At 42.1% G+C, this 18631-nt stretch overlaps 1 protein-coding gene across 1 annotated transcript in view; it reads right to left on the bottom strand.

Moving 5' to 3' along the window:
• The window catches only part of LOC121555134 (copine-8-like), a 141496-nt gene that overhangs the window by 70520 nt on the left and 52345 nt on the right, over positions 1-18631 (bottom strand). The window contains exon 6 of the mRNA XM_041868936.2: positions 9254-9330. Coding sequence (XP_041724870.1) covers positions 9254-9330 — 77 coding nt within the window. The remainder of the gene's footprint in view (positions 1-9253; positions 9331-18631) is intronic.

Raw genomic sequence — 18631 nt, 5'->3', positions numbered from 1 at the left:
ACCTTAATCCCATAGAAAATCTGTGGAAGGAGCTGAAGGTTCAAGTTGCCAAACATCAGCCTCGAAACCTTAATGACTTGGAGAAGATCTGCAAAGAGGAGTGGGACAAAATCCCTCCTGAGATGTGTGCAAACCTGGTGGCCAACTACAAGAAACATCTGACCTCTGTGATTGCCAACAAGGGTTTTGCCACCAAGTACTAAGTCATGTTTTGCAGAGGGGTCAAATACTTATTTCCCTCATTAAAATGCAAATCAATTTATAAAACATTTTTGACATGCGTTTTTCTGGATTTTTTTGTTGTTATTCTGTCTCTCACTGTTCAAATAAACCTACCATTAAAATGATAGACTGATCATGTCTTTGTCAGTGGGCAAATGTACAAAATCAGCAGGGGATCAAATACTTTTTTTCCTTCACTGTACATATATATTTGCAAGAGAAAAAAACATTTGGGGGATTGGAAGTGATGCAGACAATTACATTGATGGAAGTTACAATCTATCTGCAATATTAAAGCTGATCTACCCCCGAAAAAAAAAGATTTTAAAAAGATTTTAAAAAGACCAAGTCCGAGTTAAGTCGAGTCCGAGTTAAGACCAAGACCGGAGGAGGGGAGAGACCGAGTCAAGACCGAGACCGGGAGGGGGACGACAAGGGGTCCAAGACCGAGTCAAGACCGAGACCAGAAAAATGCGAGTCCAATTTAAGAACATGATTGTAATTTTGTCAAATCACCACCATAATAAGAGTTAACAAATGTCCAGTATTTCTGTGTTCATATTTCAGAACAACATAGGGATTCTTTAGACATTCAGAATAGTGAAAAAATGCATGCTGAGGGAAAATAGATCCACTCTACAAATTATTACTAACCCAAACACAGCGGGGAACAATGGGCCTTCTACGCCTTCAGAGAAGGGCTAAGGATTTATAAAATAAGTATTATAATGTTAATATAATAATTATTATATTATTATTTTCAATGATGTTCTGATTTAATCGCTTCAGTTTTTGTTGGAAAGGAAAGGGTTAACACTGAATATAAAAAATATATATAATCAGGATTTTTCTTTGCTGTCTCTGGGGAGATACATCTAGCTAGCTAAGTCAGCCATTGGCTAGGCCATCAGAAGCTAGATAAACACATCTGCCATTCAACTGTTTTAGGGCAACATTTTGGAGTGACAGTGGAATAAACCAATCACATTTTGACTTAATGGGTGGGACCGTTTTTACAAAAACGTATGGAAACTTCTGCCTTCTTGAAGGCCAACAGGTCACTGCGCAATAGCGATCAGTAGTTTTCCCACGGTCTAGCTAGCTAGCTTTTGTTGTGGCTAGTTTGCAGCGGCTGCAGCAGGTGTTATCAAAGAGGATGTCGTTGCTAATTTGTTAGCTTCTCCCTTTTCAATAATAACTTTCAACAAGAAGTTAAGTTTCAAATGATCATCATCTGGTAAGTGGAACTGTGTTTTTTATTGCAACGCGCTTGCTGTTAGCCATCGATTTGAAAATAACTTATGTGTGTGAAACATTGTTGTATTTAAAGTGGAACAGCATTTAAGCAACATGAAATCTTAATAAAAATCTGTTCATATACACCCCCAGGAAGAATTACACTTTTTGAAACATTTTTTTGACAAGTGAGCACTTAGATTTGGTCATTTTCACATTTTCATAAATTCTTAGAATGTTTGGGAATTCAGTATACTAAGGCATTTGTGAAAATTCTATAGCAGCCATGCGTTTGGACAATTAATAGACACTGCAGTAAATAAAACCAAATAAAAACATCTGTCTTGTCCAGGACTGGAGTTTACACAGAAAGGTGTGCTATATCCAATCAGAGCTACAGTAGGCATTTATACAAACAAGCCATTTGCCACTTGGGCCTGCCATCATTCACTTAGAACTGGACTGTGTGTTTACAGGCAGTTGCACACAGCGCGACTTTAGATCATTAGAACGCATTCGCCAAAAGTCACAAAATACACCTGAATGGGTTTCTGCAAATATGTAAACACCACGGGAGTCCTCTTACATTTGGGAATTTTACAGTCCTACTGATCAAACAACCATGAAAAGGTAGGCTCTCTCTTCTTCAGTTATGCACATCAACAACAACAAAATCAACAACTAATGCTAGCTAGACCAAGATGAGCTCAAATCAAATGAAGGAACATTAGATAAACCCTCAAACTTTTTCAGCTAGTTGTCTGTCAAAATTTCACTGATAAACGATGGGGAATTGTAACCTCCTTGTCTTCTGCAGCTTGCCTGCCAATGCATGCTTGTTCCAACAAAGCACCCAAGCTAACTGGCTAGAGTTGGCTAGCTTGCTAGCTAGCTACTCCCAGACACAAATGAGAGAACACCTCACTCTGATCATTTTACTCGCCGTAGCAGAGCTGGTTAGGCTGTTTACATGTTATCTAGAGAGTTCTTGACTAACGATTACTTTACACATGACCTTCTCTACATGTATCTATCCATCTCCTCCAGTTACTATTTTCAGACTACTAGCATCTGGGTGAACCTAATGATCTTCTCATGAATTTCAAAGGTTCCATCTGTCCATCTCTGTCTTCTACCTTTCTTTTCATACGGTCTTTCTTTCTTTACATTTTTATCTCTATCTTCCTGTCGCTCACTCTTCTTCTGTATAGTCTCTCCATCCCATTCCCTTAATCTTCTGTCCTAGACCAATCTCCTCTCATTTTGTTCCTCCACACTCCATGTTCTGTCTCAAGCTCTGTAGTTCTGCTTTGTTTAAAAATCCATTCAAATCAGAAGCCCATCTTATGCAAAGGAGATGGATGTCTTTCTGTTCACAATCACTTTGGATGTTCTTTCCTCAGTCTCTGCCCCATGATTCCTCCATGTATTGTTTTTCTTTGATTTAGAATATTTGCTTTTCTTCTTTTTGTTCATTTCCTGGGTCGGTCAGGTCAAGACAAATTCCCTCTCAAGGGCAAATAAAGTTGTTAAATTCTGTCTTTCATTTGAGTTTTATGTTATGTTTGGATGCTCTTAGCCTACACAGTGCAGAGCCGATACCGTGCCAGGTCACATTTGACCACTTCCTCTTTAGTTTTTCCTGAATAGCTAGCTAGAGTCAAACATCTCTTGTAGTGCCCATCTGTCTAGTGATTGAGAAGGTGGGCTTTGAATGTTAGCAGGACAGGAACGCTGTCCGGATGTAGCATCATCATCAGCTCTAGACTCCTTGACAGATTCAGATTTATCCTCCCTCCTCTTTCTCTACCTCCCTCAGTCCTTGTCCGTAGCTATTACTGTTTTGTGTCCTACCACTGATGCATAATGTCCCAAGTTCCTCTTTTAATCATTCACCCTAACATCCACTGAAGGCAGTTCTTCACAAAGTACACAGTCCGATACTCCCTCTGAGATCTGAGGGAGGGAACATGCTTTTCTTGCTGGACAGTGTGGAGCTGAAAATACACCAGTCCAATGCATTGTATTGGTGGAAATAGCCCAGTACCCATTGATAATACATATGCAGTACAGACTGTCCATTCACAATTGTGTCATGATTTATTGTTTTAATATTGCTTACACAGCACTGTATCAAAGCTCCTATACTGTAGCCAGAGCAAGATAAGTTACTTCTTACCTCAGCACCGGCAGAGATTGTAAGGAAACGGGACCAAACCTCCCGAGTGGCGCAGTGGTCTAAGGCACTACATCGCAGTGCTAGCTGTGCCACTAGAGATCCTGGTTCGAATCCAGGCTCTGTCCTAGCCGGCCGCGACCAGGAGACCCATGGGGCGGCGCACAATTGGCCCAATGTCGTCCAGGGTAGGGGAGGGAATGGCTGGCAGGGGTGTAGCTCAGTTGGTAGAGCATGGCATTTGCAACGCCAGGGTTGTGGGTTCGATTCCCACGGGGGCCAGTATGAAAAATATTAAAATAATGTATGCACTCACTAACTGTAAGTTGCTCTGGATAAGAGCGTCTGCTAAATGACTAAAATGTACTTTTTTTGGAGTAGATAGCCATAGCGAATTTGCGAACGCAAGCAATATGCTAACTGGATAAGAGTCGTTCAATTTCTTGCTAGATAACCAAATGACACCTGCATCTCTAGCTGTGTATAGCCACTGAAAAACGATATGAGGGGAAAAAGTCAGTCACTCACCCACTCCTCCAATGGCATGACATGACATCCTCCTAGCAGCTAGCTATCTAGCTAATGTTAGACTCTGTGTTTTTAGCTTGCTACATAAATAGATACACTAGCCTATTAGCCACGTTATGACTGACGTGATCACTGCCCTTGCTAGTTTTATTGTATTGACATTCCCAGCCGTAGTTACATTTGTCAGTTTTTGTCCAGAATATTGAGTAATTGAAACTGAAACAGTGCATCCCGAATGGAGGCAGCAAACAATGTACCAGGCCAGCTGTGATTTACAACCTGATAGCAATATTTTTTGGACTACCAAGAAATGTATTGGTGAATTATATTAATCATGCATTGAACTGCATCCATCTATTCTGCCAACAATGCCTTCCTGTACGTCATGGAATGTCGAGTCAAAAACTGGGAATTTGATATTTTTACTGATATTATGATTGTCTGTTTGTTTCAAATCTGCAAAGTAGTTAAAATGCTGTCAGTTCCACTTTAAACTTTAGGTCACCAGTTACTTTGTGTGCTAAACATGAAATGTTTTTTGCAATGGGAAGTAATAGTTGTACATTTCGATTGGGAAATGCTTAATGGTTGCGTTTTTGTATTCTTATGATTGTGACTTACTGGCTTATTATGTCTGAGTTTATGGACTGCTTATCCTAGAACATCATGCTGTGTGTAACTGCTGTCTTTCCAGCAGCCCTATGCAGTGGTGTAGTGGTGCCTGGAGAAGTAGGTATACTCACATTTTGCCAAAAAGTTCCCAAAACGGCCCGCCCAGCGAAGGAAAGGCACCCTGTCTGAAAACTCCTATGTTTTCCTATGATTTTGTTATGAGTTTTCCTATAGATTTTTCAGATTTTCACTCTCAAAATCACACCTTTTTTTAATAGACAAAAGGCACAAATGTAATGGTCTAAGTCCACAACAATACTTAAACCACATCAATCTGATTGGGTGGCCCTGTCAGGGCCTGTGTCCACCCAGGCCCATCCATGTCTACGCCCCTGATGCAAACAGCGCATGATGACAATTGCGCATCACAAATAGCCTACTAACCAACACTTATGACAAAACTTTTTCAATACCAGGTTTGCATACCCATTCTTGTCTTAGTTAGCATTTACTGGTAGATATCATACATTGAAACGTCTTTCGTACCATACCGGCTACTGAAGTCATTCTTCCGTGAGCTGCTCCATGCCAAAACCAGTTGAGAGCTGCACACTCTTGCTGCCTGCAGATTATATTCCGCTGTAACTAGGCTATGTGTGCAGCGCGCATGTGAATATATTTCACGTGCTTTGCGATTGTGTAGGCTACTTTGTGCATTATGTCTCTATTGTACTACATAATTGATCAATCGTATACCTCCGCTACACTACTTTGATACGCATCAGTAGGGATTAAGAAGTGAGTATACGCAATGTGGATATATACGGTTTATACCTGCGTATACCCTCCACTACACCACTGGCCCTTTTGTGTTTTACAAAAAGTGCACTACATGAGTGCGCTGGTATTACGGTTGCTGTCCTTTCAGAATCACGAACCTGTCACACACTGAAGGCCTATAGGTTAGGGTTAGGGTTATATGTATTTAACCTTTAAAATTCACCAGAAACAACAATTTGAAGTAAAAAAAAATTATATTATCTCACAAATATCTTACAACCCCCCCAACATTGTTGTCTGCAGACTCCTCTTAATGATGTTCCCTTCAAATGAAAGGACAAAGGCCACAGACCGACAATGATCTTCTCTTACTACTATAACTATTCAAACTAGGGCTGGCACAATTACCGTATAACCGTACATCCGTGTAACCACCGGTTATGGATGAAGATCGTCATGAAATTTTTTTTACTCATAACCGTAATTTATTTTTTATTTTTTTATGGGAGTGAACAGCTGACTGAAGTCTGGACGGCTGGGCATTTGTGCAGTCGAGTTTGTTTCTGTGGTAACATGGACTCTTAACAACTTGCTGAAACGTTGTTGCTGCTTGCTGAAACAAACAAGTCTTCGGTTGCCTCCCCCACAATGCAGCAGCAGCACAAACATAAATATAATTAATAGAACGGGCTTGGGACCTCTAACCCTGGCAATTTGACTGGTAAACTCATTGGTACACTCGCAATGGCTGCCTGATATTGTGATGCAATAATTTCCAAGGTAATGTAGAATGTTCATTCAAATTATTTTAACTGATGTGGATCATGCAATGGAAGAAATGTTTTGTAATATCAGTTGAGTTTAATCAACAAGTCACATCACATATTGATGGGTACACTTCCTGCTTTTACTTCCTGCTTTGCTCCTATGGGTACACTCGCAATGGCCACCAGTCCACCCATTATGCCACCGTTGACTTGAATGGGGACGCCCGATCAATTCATTCTATTTCTATGGCAGCACATGCCATCAGGAGCGAAAATGTGTCAAAAAAATATGTAAATTTTTACTTAAAAAATGCTATTCTAATGGTTATTACGGAGACCTCGGTCATTTGGCTGGCCAATTACCGTCATCCAAAATTCCATGACTGACTCAAACTAATTCAAACGGAGTTCACCCCTCTGTCTGGATGTCAATAAAGTCTCTTCATTCTGTAATAAAAAGATGCAGTGAAGTGAGTGTGTTGTGTAACTTGTGTTCCTTGAGGAAGTATGCAACTAACTGTATGATACGTACTTTGTGTTCCTATAGTACAGAACTATGCAACTGTATGATGCTGTACTTTGGATCAGGTTTGACAATCTCAGCACACAATCTAGGGTGAGACTGACTGATCATTCCAATAGCTACAGTAAGTGGACATTCTTTAAAAGGAAAATGCCACTCAAAAATCTACTCAATATTTTTTTTTTTTTTTGGCATTTTGCATCAGCATGATGATGTGGCAATTGACACTTTGCTTCTTGAAAGTTTAATATCTTGAAAACCTGACTGCTGACATGCAAAACATTTTGGGACTGTATCAACAGTGGACTAATGAAAAAAATACCAGAAGATAGTTTTTGAGTGGATTTTTCCTTTAACTATAGTCAAACAAACGAGACTGGGATTGTAACACAATGTATGTGAGGAAGAGAGAGGAGAGAAAGGCATAAACTAGCAGTATTCTAGTAATGAGCATCTGCGTTAGCATTATCGTGTGTGTGTGTGTCTGTGTGTGAGAAAACATCTCATTAGAGAGCATGAGCTCACACCTGCTGTTAACAGGAAAACCCACCATGAGGGAGTGGTGTTAAAAACCACACACACATAGACACACACACACACACCTCCACCCTCAATGCATGTTCCCAACAGCCTCGTTACTTCAGTGCTCAAAGACTTGTGTTATGCCTTTGAATTAGTGAGTGATTTCCCTCCTACAGTAAACCTCCAGGTGATTTTTTGACCTGCGATAGCAGCAGACTGTTCAGCAGTAAACCCAGTAACCTAGAGAAAGTGGGTTTGTAGGCTGTAATTTCATAACTGGCTATTATGCATGAGCTGAGAGGAGTGTGGTCACATACAGTGCCTTCAGAAAGTATTCATACCCCTTAACTTATTCCATATTTTGTTGTGTTATAGCCTGAATTCAAAAACTAGACTTTTTTTCTCACCCAACTACACACAATGACAATTTTTTTTGCAGTATTACTTTAGTGCCTAGTTGAAAACAGGATGCATGTTTCGGAATATTTTATTCTGTACAGACTTTTTTTCACTCTGTCAATTAGGTTAGTATTGTGGAGTAACTACAATGTTGTTGATCCATCCTCAGTTTTGTTCTATCACAGCCATTAAACGCTGTTTTAAACTCACCATTGGTGAAATCACTGAGCGTTTTCCTTCCTCTCCGGCAGCTGAGTTAGGAAGGACGCCTGTATTTTTGTAGTGACTAGGTGTATTGATACACCATCCAAAGTGTAATAAATAACTTCACCATGCTCAAAGGGATATTCAATGTCTGCTTTATTTTTACCCATCTACCAATAGGTGCCCTTCTTTGTGAGGCATTGGAAAACCTTCCTGGTCTTTGTGATGTAATCTGTGTTTGAAATTCACTGCTCAACTGATGGGCCTTACAGATAATTGTATGTGTGGGTTACAGAGATGAGGTAGTCATTCAGAAATCATGTTAAACACTATTATTGCACACAGAGTGAGTCCAAGCAACGTATTATGTGACTTGTTAAGCACATTTATACTCCTGAACTTATTTAGGCATGCATAACAAAGGGGTTGAATACTTACGGACTCAAAACATTTCAGCTTTTCATTTTTAATTAATTTGTAAACATTTCTAAAAACATAATTCCACTTTGACAGTATGGGGTATTGTGTGTAGGCCAGTGACAAAAAATCTCAATTTAATCAATTTTAAATGTAGGCTGTAACACAACAAAATGTGGAAATTGTTAAAGGGTGTGAATACTTTCTGAAGGCACTGTATATATGGGAGAAAGTGTGTTTATTGGTATTTTTTGTCTTCAGGTTATGACAATGAACAATGTGTCAATAATACTACACAGTTCATGGACATCCCACACTGTCTTGTGTGTCAAAGACTGATATGTCGACAATAAACGAACGTGCACAAGTAATTGTGTGTGTGGATGTAAATATTTCAGAATAAATGACAGGTGAATGACAGCCATGAGAAGTAGATCAAGGGTCAGGGTTAAAGTGATGATGTAAAATGGAGAACCAGAGTTATAATTGTGTGTGTGGGTCTAAAATCTATAATGATCAGGTGAGTGAATGCCATTAGAACTGGGTCAGGGTTAGCCTGCATATAGAATCTTTATAGAATATTTTTTATTTTGTTGCCAATTATGCCATTTAGCAGACATTTTTATCCAAAGCGACTTACAGTCATGCATGCATACATTTAACATACGGGTGGTCCCGGGAATTAAACCCACTATCCTGGTGCCATGCTCTACCAACTGAGCTACAAAGGACCATACTGTATATGGGTTTGAGATGTGAGTGTCGTGATGTTGTATAGCATGGAGGCTGGAGGTTAGAGTGAAACCGTATAATTGGAGTCAGAGGTTAGAGTTAATTGGTTTAAAATGGAGGAACAGAGTTACTCACACGAGAGGTTTCTCCATGCGGCTGCCCAGCGATCCCACCACCTCTCCCAACGTACAGAACGCCTGGCCAAGGAAGTCCTACAGAAACAGAGACAGAGATACGAGTTCTATATATTTGGACACATTCTGGTGAAGTGGAAGATATAGGAGACACACACACGCATGCATGGGTGCACACATCCACACAAACCACACAGCGGACTCCCATCCAATATGTGCATAGAATACTCTTTATGAAACATGACATTGACATTAATACATTGAATCACGTTTTGGGGGGGGAGGGACCCTTGTGATTCTATTATCCAGTGTCTGGAAAAAGACCAACACTTTATAATGGAATCTCACTGTGGTCTCCTCTGACCACACTGTCTAGTATAAGCAGTGTGTGCTGTATAATCCCTAAAGGTTTTATAGCCCACTTATTTCCAGCGTGCCCCAGCAGCCAGACCTGGGTTCAAATACTATTTGAAATACTTGAAGCGTTTGCTCTAGCCTGCCTTGGTTATCAAATGGTCAGTTTATCAGTTTTAGGATTATTCTATTGGTTCCATTGCGGCAAGCAAACTCAATCAAAACCTAGATAAAGTATTTGAAAAGACTTCAAATAGTATTCGAACCCAGGTCTGATATCCACTCCAGCTCCACTAGCACACCTGCCCTGCCTGCCTGCCTGCCTGCCTGCCTGCCTGCCTGCCTGCCTGCCTGCCTGCCTGCCTGTCTGTCTGTCTGTCTGTCTGTCTGTCTGTCTGTCTCTCTCTCTCCCTCTCATGTTAACACAGTAAAGGTTTATCTCCAGTGGATTTCCCCAGAGGGATGGCCAGGGCTGGCTAAGCAGCCTCTAAAACCGCCAAGTGTGTCATTCCCAGCCTGAGATTATTGATTTCACCCTGTTTTTATGCCTGATCGAGGAAGTGAGGGAAGGAGAGCGAGAGAGAAAGATTGGGGGCGGAGGGGAGGAGAGAGAGAGAGGGATAGGGAGCGAGAATTATGTTGTATCCAGCGTGAACATCTGTGAAATTGGGGTAGACAGTTCCAGAATGGAGGACCAGTGAGAAAACCCTTGTAACTAACAGTGTGTGTGATGTGCATGTGTGTGTGCATGCGTGTCTGTGTGTGCTAGGGTCCCTGGTTGACTACCTTTAGGGATAAACAATGTGACTACAACGTTAATGCAACGTGTTTTACGCAAACATGACAGGCAGTGGACCAGGGGATATGGGCTTTATTATAGCGTTAAAATAGTACCAACAGCAACAGGTAGAGGATAATCTCTTGTACTTCCCACATCAAATAATTGTGGAAAAATTGCAGTTATTTTCCATGACTGCATAGCATTGATGGCAAAGGTGATTGGCCCACATCACAGTGACCACTCCCGCTCTCATCCTTTCACCATGGAAAATATTACACACTGCTCGCTATGTACACATTGTTAGAATACTAATCTAAAACATTACCAAACAGATTATCAACTACATATTAGTCAGGTGATGGTAAATACAGCTATGCATGTCACATGCCATGTGAAAAGCCAACATATAAAGTCTGTCCAAATAACAGAAAAGGTATCCCTTAAGGTCAAACATGTAATAACTCGTTCTCATGTTCTCATTGTTTGTGTTTCTCTAATGACCTTCATCCTTAAGCGTTTGTTTGCCAAACAAAGTCTAATCAGACCATGTGATTTCTCTGCAATTTGGGAAGACTGCTTTTTCAAAATTGCCAAAGCAAAACCAGGAGAGCGCAAAGGGTGAAATGTGACTAAGATAATATAGGACAGGGAAATAAATGCTATATGAATCTAGTCAATCATAGTATGAAATGATAGGAGGAACATGAGCATGTTGCTAATAGCAGGCTGAGCTTATGGTGATCTTTAGGTAAGATAATGCCAGGATAATGTAGGGTAATAGTGGGATAATGCTTTCAGTCCAGTGAGTCCAATGTAATCAGTGTCATTTGAGACCATAATTATAAATATTAAATGGTTTAGAAAGGCAGCATCACAAATCCTGATTGGTATGGATGTGTTCTGAAGGGTCATGTCATTCCCCAAACTTTCTAATTAACCTCTGGACATGCCCCCTCTACTGCCAACTCACCACACCTGAACTCACTCTGACAATCACCATTCCTCTCCCTTCCTCAGCTATAAATGCAGTTTGTTCCCATTTCCATGTGTCATTTTGTTGAGTTTAAATAAGTGCCTTTTCATGTGTTATTGGAGATTGTATAATGCTAACTTTGTCAACTTCCTAGCCTGTATATCTAATTATATATATATATATATATATATATATATATATATATATATATATATAATACAGTGGGGAGAACAAGTATTTGATACACTGCCGATTTTGCAGGTTTTCCTACTTACAAAGCATGTAGAGGTCTGTCATTTTTATCATAGGTACACTTCAACTGTGAGAGACGGAATCTAAAACAAAAATCCAGAAAATCACATTGTATGATTTTTAAGTAATTAATTTGCATTTTATTGCATGACATAAGTATTTGATACATCAGAAAAGCAGAACTTAATATTTGGTACAGAAACCTTTGTTTGCAATTACAGAGATCATACGTTTCCTGTAGGTCTTGACCAGGTTTGCACACACTGCAGCAGGGATTTTGGCCCACTCCTCCATACAGACCTTCAGGTTTCGGGGCTGTCGCTGGGCAATACGGACTTTCAGCTCCCTCCAAAGATTTTCTATTGGTTTCAGGTCTGGAGACTGGCTAGGCCACTCCAGGACCTTGAGATGCTTCTTACGGAGCCACTCCTTAGTTGCCCTGGCTGTGTGTTTTGGGTCGTTGTCATGCTGGAAGACCCAGCCACGACCTATCTTCAATGCTTTTATTGAGGGAAGGAGGTTGTTGGCCAAGATCTCGCGATACATGTCACCATCCATCCTCCCCTCAATACGGTGCAGTTGTCCTGTCCCCTTTGCAGAAAAGCATCCCCAAAGAATGATGTTTCCACCTCCATGCTTCACGGTTGGGATGGTGTTCTTGGGGTTGTACTCATCCTTCTTCTTCCTCCAAACACGGCGAGTGGAGTTTAGACCAAAAAGCTCTATTTTTGTCTCAACAGACCACATGACCTTCTCCCATTCCTCCTCTGGATCATCCAGATGGTCATTGGCAAACTTCAGACGGTCCTGGACATGCGTTGGCTTGAGCAGGGGGACCTTGCGTGCGCTGCAGGATTTTAATCCATGACGGCGTAGTGTGTTACTAATGGTTTTCTTTGAGACTGTGGTCCCAGCTCTCTTCAGGTCATTGACCAGGTCCTGCCGTGTAGTTCTGGGCTGATCCCTCACCTTCCTCATGATCATTGATGCCCCACGAGGTGAGATCTTGCATGGAGCTCCAGACCGAGGGTGATTGACCGTCATATTGAACTTCTTCCATTTTCTAATAATTGCGCCAATTGTTGCCTTCTCACCAAGCTGCTTGCCTATTGTCCTGTAGCCCATCCCAGCCTTGTGCAGGTCTACAATTTTATCCCTGATGTCCTTACACAGCTCTCTGGTCTTGGCCATTGTGGAGAGGTTGGAGTCTGTTTGATTGAGTGTGTGGACAGGTGTCTTTTATACAGGTAACGAGTTCAAACAGGTGCAGTTAATACAGGTAATGAGTGGAGAACAGGAGGGCTTCTTAAAGAAAAACTAACAGGTCTGTGAGAGCCGGAATTCTTACTGGTTGGTAGGTGATCAAATACTTATGTCATGCAATAAAATGCAAATTAATTACTTAAAAATCATAAAATGTGATTTTCTGGATTTTTGTTTTAGATTCCGTCTCTCACAGTTGAAGTGTAATTATGATAAAAATTACAGACCTCTACATGCTTTGTAAGTAGGAAAACCTGCAAAATCGGCAGTGTATCAAATACTTGTTCTCCCCACTGTGTATATATATATATATATATATATATATAGTATGTGGTCACCTGCTTGTCGAACATCTCATTCCAAAATCAAGGGCATTACTATGGAGTTGGTCACCCCTTTGCTGCTATAACAGCCTCCACTCTTCTGGAAAGGCTTTCCACAAGATGTTGGAACATTGCTGCAGGGACCTGCTTCCATTCAGCCACAAGAGCATTAGTGAGGTCAGGCACTGATGTTGGGCGATGAGGCCTGGCTCGCAGTCGGGGTTCCAATTCATCCCAAAGGTGTCTGATGAGGCTGAGGTCAGGGCTCTGTGCAGGCCAGTCAAGTTCTTCCACACCGATCTCGACAAACCAATTCTGTATGGACCTCGCTTTGTGCACAGAGGCATTGTCATGCTGAAACAGGAAAGGGCCTTCCCCAAACTGTTGGAAGCACAGAATCGTCTAGAATGTCATTGTATGCTGTAGCGTTAAGATTTCCCTTCACTGGAACTAAGTGGCCTAGCCTGAACCATGAAAAACGTCTCCAGACCATTATTCCTCTTCCACCTAACTTTATAGTTGGCACTATGCATTGGGGCAGGTAGCGTTCTCCTGGCATCCGCCAAAACCAGATTAGTCCGTCGGACTGCCAGATGGTGAAGCGTGATTCACCACTCCAGCCGACGCTTGGCATTGCGCATGGTCATCTTAGGCTTGTGTGCGGCTGCTCGGCCATGGAAACCCATTTCATTAAGCTCCCGACGAACAGTTATTGTGCTGATGTTGCATCCAGAGGCAGTTTGGAACTCGGTAGTAAGTGTTGCAACCGAGGACAGACGATTTTTATGCACTTCAGCACTCTGCGGTCTACAGTGCCTTGCAAAAGTATTCATCCCCCTTGGCGTTTTTCCTATTTTGTTGCATTACAACCTGTAATTTAAATGGATTTTTATTTGGATTTCATGTAATGGACATACACAAAATAGTCCAAATTGGTGAAGTGAAATGAAAAAAAATACTTGTTCTAAAAAATAAATAACGGAAAAGTGGTGCGTGCATATGTATTCATCCCCTTTGCTATGAAGCCCCTAAATAAGATATGGTGCAACCAATTACCTTCAGAAGTCACATAATTAGTTAAATAAAGTTCACCTGTGTGCAATCTAAGTGTTACATGATCTGTCACATGATCTCAGTATACATACAGTGGGGGAAAAAAGTATTTAGTCAGCCACCAATTGTGCAAGTTCTCCCACTTAAAAAGATGAGAGAGGCCTGTAATTTTCATCATAGGTACACGTCAACTACGACAGACAAATTGAGAAGAAAAAAATCCTGAAAATCACATTGTAGGTTTTTTAATGAATTTATTTGCAAATTATGGTGGAAAATAAGTATTTGGTCACCTACAAACAAGCAAGATTTCTGGCACTCACAGACCTGTAACTTCTTCTTTAAGAGGCTCCTCTGTACTCCACTTGTTACCTGTATTAATGGCACCTGTTTGAACTTGTTATCAGTATAAAAGACACCTGTCCACAACCTCAAACAGTCACACTCCAAACTCCACTATGGCCAAGACCAAAGAGTTGTCAAAGGACACCAGTAACAAAATTGTAGACCTGCACCAGGCTGGGAAGACTGAATCTGCAATAGGTAAGTAGCTTGGTTTGAAGAAATCAACTGTGGGAGCAATTATTAGGAAATGGAAGACATACAAGACCACTGATAATCTCCCTCGATCTGGGGCTCCACGCAAGATCTCACCCCGTGGGGTCAAAATGATCACAAGAACGGTGAGCAGAAATCCCAGAACCACACGGGGGGACCTAGTGAATGACCTGCAGAGAGCTGGGACCAAAGTAACAAAGCCTACCATCAGTAACACACTTGTCACGGTTTCGGCCGAGGCTGCTCCTCCTCCTTGTTCGGGCAGGTTTCGGCGGTCGTCGTCCCCGGAGTACTAGCTGCCACCGATCTATGTTTCATGTTCGTTTGGTTTTGTCTTGATGTTGTACACCTGTGTCTAGTTAGTCCTCGTTAGTGTCCTATTTAGTTCTCGTTGTGTGTGTTGGGTGTTGTGTGTGATTGCTCCTCTGTTTGGTGTTCTGAGCTACGTATCTTCCCTCCGTTGTTTGGAGAGGTTTTCGCACATGTGAGTGCGCCTTTTGTTTGACGCCTGTGTGCGCCTTTATTTCGCCTCCGGGCTTATGGTTCTCGTGTATTACGTGAATAACTCACTAAAGTCTTTTGGACTAAGCTTCTGCGTCCTGCGCTTGATTCCTGCACCACACCCACCATCAGCACCCCTGACAACACTACGCCGCCAGGGACTCAAATCCTGCAGTGCAAGCCGTGTCCCCCTGCTTAAGCCAGTACATGTCCAGGCCTGTCTGAAGTTTGCTAGAGTGCATTTGGATGATCCAGAAGAGGATTGGGAGAATGTCATATGGTCAAATGAAACCAAAATAGAACTTTTTGGTAAAAACTCAACTCGTCGTGTTTGGAGGACAAAGAATGCTGAGTTGCATCCAAAGAACACCATACCTACTGTGAAGCATGGGGGTGGAAACATCATGCTTTGGGGCTGTTTTTTCTGCAAAGGGACCAGGACGACTGATCCGTGTAAAGGAAAGAATGAATGGGGCCATGTATCGTGAGATTTTGAGTGAAAACCTCCTTCCATCAGCAAGGGCATTGAAGATGAAACGTGGCTGGGTCTTTCAGCATGACAATGATCCCAAACACACCGCCCGGGCAACGAAGGAGTGGCTTCGTAAGAAGCATTTCAAGGTCCTGGAGTTGCCTAGCCAGATCTCAACCCCATAGAAAATCTTTGGAGGGAGTTGAAAGTCTGTGTTGCCCAGCGACAGCCCCAAAACATCACTGCTCTAGAGGAGATCTGCATGGAGGAATGGGCCAAAATACCAGCAACAGTGTGTGAAAACCTTGTGAAGACTTACAGAAAACGTTTGACCTGTGTCATTGCCAACAAAGGGTATATAACAAAGTATTGAGAAACTTTTGTTATTGACCAAATACTTATTTTCCACCATAATTTGCAAATAAATTCATTAAAAATCATACAATGTGATTTTCTGGATTTTTTTTCTCATTTTGTCTGTCATAGTTGACATGTACCTATGATGAAAATTACAGGCCTCTCTCATCTTTTTAAGTGGGAGAACTTGCACAATTGGTGGCTGACTAAATACTTTTTTCCCCCACTGTACACCTGTTCTGAAAGTCCCCAGAGTCTGCAACACCACTAAGCAAGGGGCACCACCAAGCAAGCGGCACCATGAAGACCAAGGAGCTCTCCAAACAGGTCAGGGACAAAGTTGTGGAGAAGTACAGATCAGGGTTGGGTAAAAAAATAAAATAAACTTTGAACATCCCACGGAGCACCATTAAATCCATGATAAAAAAATTGAAAGAATATGGCACCACAACAAACCTACCAAGAGAGGGCCGCCCACCAACACTCACAGACCAGGCAAGGAGGGCATTAATCAGAGAGGCAACAAAGAGACCAAAGATAACCCTGAAGGAGCTGCAAAGCTCCACAGCGGAGATTGGAGTATCTGTCCATAGGACCACTTTAAGCCGTACACTCCACAAAGCTGGGCTTTATGGAAGGAATGATGGATACAGGGACATTCTTTAGGGAAACCTGTTTCAGTCTTCCAGAGATTTGAGACTGGGACGGAGGTTCACCTTCCAGCAGGACAATGACCCTAAGCATACTCCTTAAGCAACACTCGAGTGGTTTAAGGGGAAACATTTTAATGTCTTGGAATGGCCTAGTCAAAGGCTTAAAGATTGCTGTACACCAGCGGAACCCATCCAACTTGAAGGAGCTGGAGCAGTTTTGCCTGGAAGAATGGGCAATAATCCCAGTGGCTAGATGTGCCAAGCTTATAGAGACATACCCCAAGAGACGCTGTAATTGCTGCAAAAGGTGGCTCTACAAGTATTGACTTTGGGGGGGGGGGTGAATAGATATGCACGCTCAAGTTTTCTGTTTTTTTGTCTTATTTATTGTTTGTTTCACAAGAAAAAATGTTTTGCATCTTCAAAGTGGTAGGCATGTTGTGTAAATCAAATGATACAAACCCCCCAAAAAATCCATTTTAATTCCAGGTTGTAAGGCAACAAAATAGGAAAAATGCCAAGGGGGTGAATACTTTCGCAAGCCACTGTATGGACATTGCATGGCTGTGTGCATGGCTGTGTGTTCAGATGACCCAGATGCTAAGCTACAGGACTGTTTTGCTAGCACAGACTGGAAAATGTTCCAGGATTCATCCGATGGCATTGAGCAGTATACCACATCACTCACCGATATCATCAATAGGTAGATTGATGACGTTGTCCCCACAGTGACCGTACGTACATACCCCAACCAGAAGCGATGAATTACAGGTAACATCCGCACTGAGCTAAAGGGTAGAGCTGCCGCTTTCAAGGAGCGGGCCACTAACCCGGATGCTTATAAGAAATAACGCTATGACCTCCGACGAACCATCAAACAGGCAAAGTGTCAATAAAGGATTAAGATTGTATCCTACTACACCGGCTCTGATGCCCGTCGGATGTGGCATAGCTTGCAAACTATTACAGACTACAAAGGGCTAAATTAATTATATGCAAGCAACACTGAAGCATGCATGAGAGCACCAGCTGTTGCGGACGACTGTGTGATCACGCTCTCCGTAGCCGATGTGAGTAAAACCTTTAAACAGGTCAACATGGGGTGGCAGGTAGCTTAGTGGTTAAGAGCGTTGTGCCAGTAACCGAAAGGTAGCTGGTTCTAATCCCCAAGCCAACTAGGTGAAAAATCTGTCGATGTGCCCTTGAGCAAGGCACTTAACCCTAATTGCTCCTGTAAGTCGCTCTGGATAAGAGCGTCTGCTAAATGTCTAAAATGTAAAAATGTAAACATTAACAAGACGGATTACCAGGACGTGTACTCAGAGCATGCGCTGACCAACTGGCAAATGTCTTCACTGACATTTTCAACCTGTCTCTGACCGAGTCAGTAATACCTACATGTTCCAAGCAGACCACCATAGTCCCTGTGCCTAAGAACGCCAAGGTAACCTGCCTAAATTACTACCGACCCTTCCGTAGCCATGAAGTGCTTTGAAAGGCTGGTCATGGCTCACATCAACACCATCATCTCAGAAAACCTAGACCCACTCCAATTTGCACATCGCCTCCACAGATGACGCAATCTCTATTGCACTCCACACTGCCCTTTCCCACCTGGACAAAAAGAACACCTACGTGAGAATGCTGTTCATTGACTACAGCACAGCGTTCAACACCATAGTGCCCTCAATGCTCATCACTAAGCTAAGGATCCTGGGACTAAACACCTCCCTCTGCAACTGGATCCTGGACTTCCTGACGGGCCGCCCCCAGGTGGTAAGGGTAGGCAACAACACATCTGCTATGCTGATCCTCAACATGGGAGCCCCCCAGGGGTGC

This window comes from Coregonus clupeaformis, chromosome 40 (genome assembly GCF_020615455.1).
Source record: "Coregonus clupeaformis isolate EN_2021a chromosome 40, ASM2061545v1, whole genome shotgun sequence".
In the NCBI taxonomy this organism is placed as follows: Eukaryota; Metazoa; Chordata; class Actinopteri; order Salmoniformes; family Salmonidae; genus Coregonus; species Coregonus clupeaformis.
The sequence above is the reverse complement of the archived record's forward strand: the minus strand, read 5'-3'. Positions and strand labels throughout refer to the sequence as shown.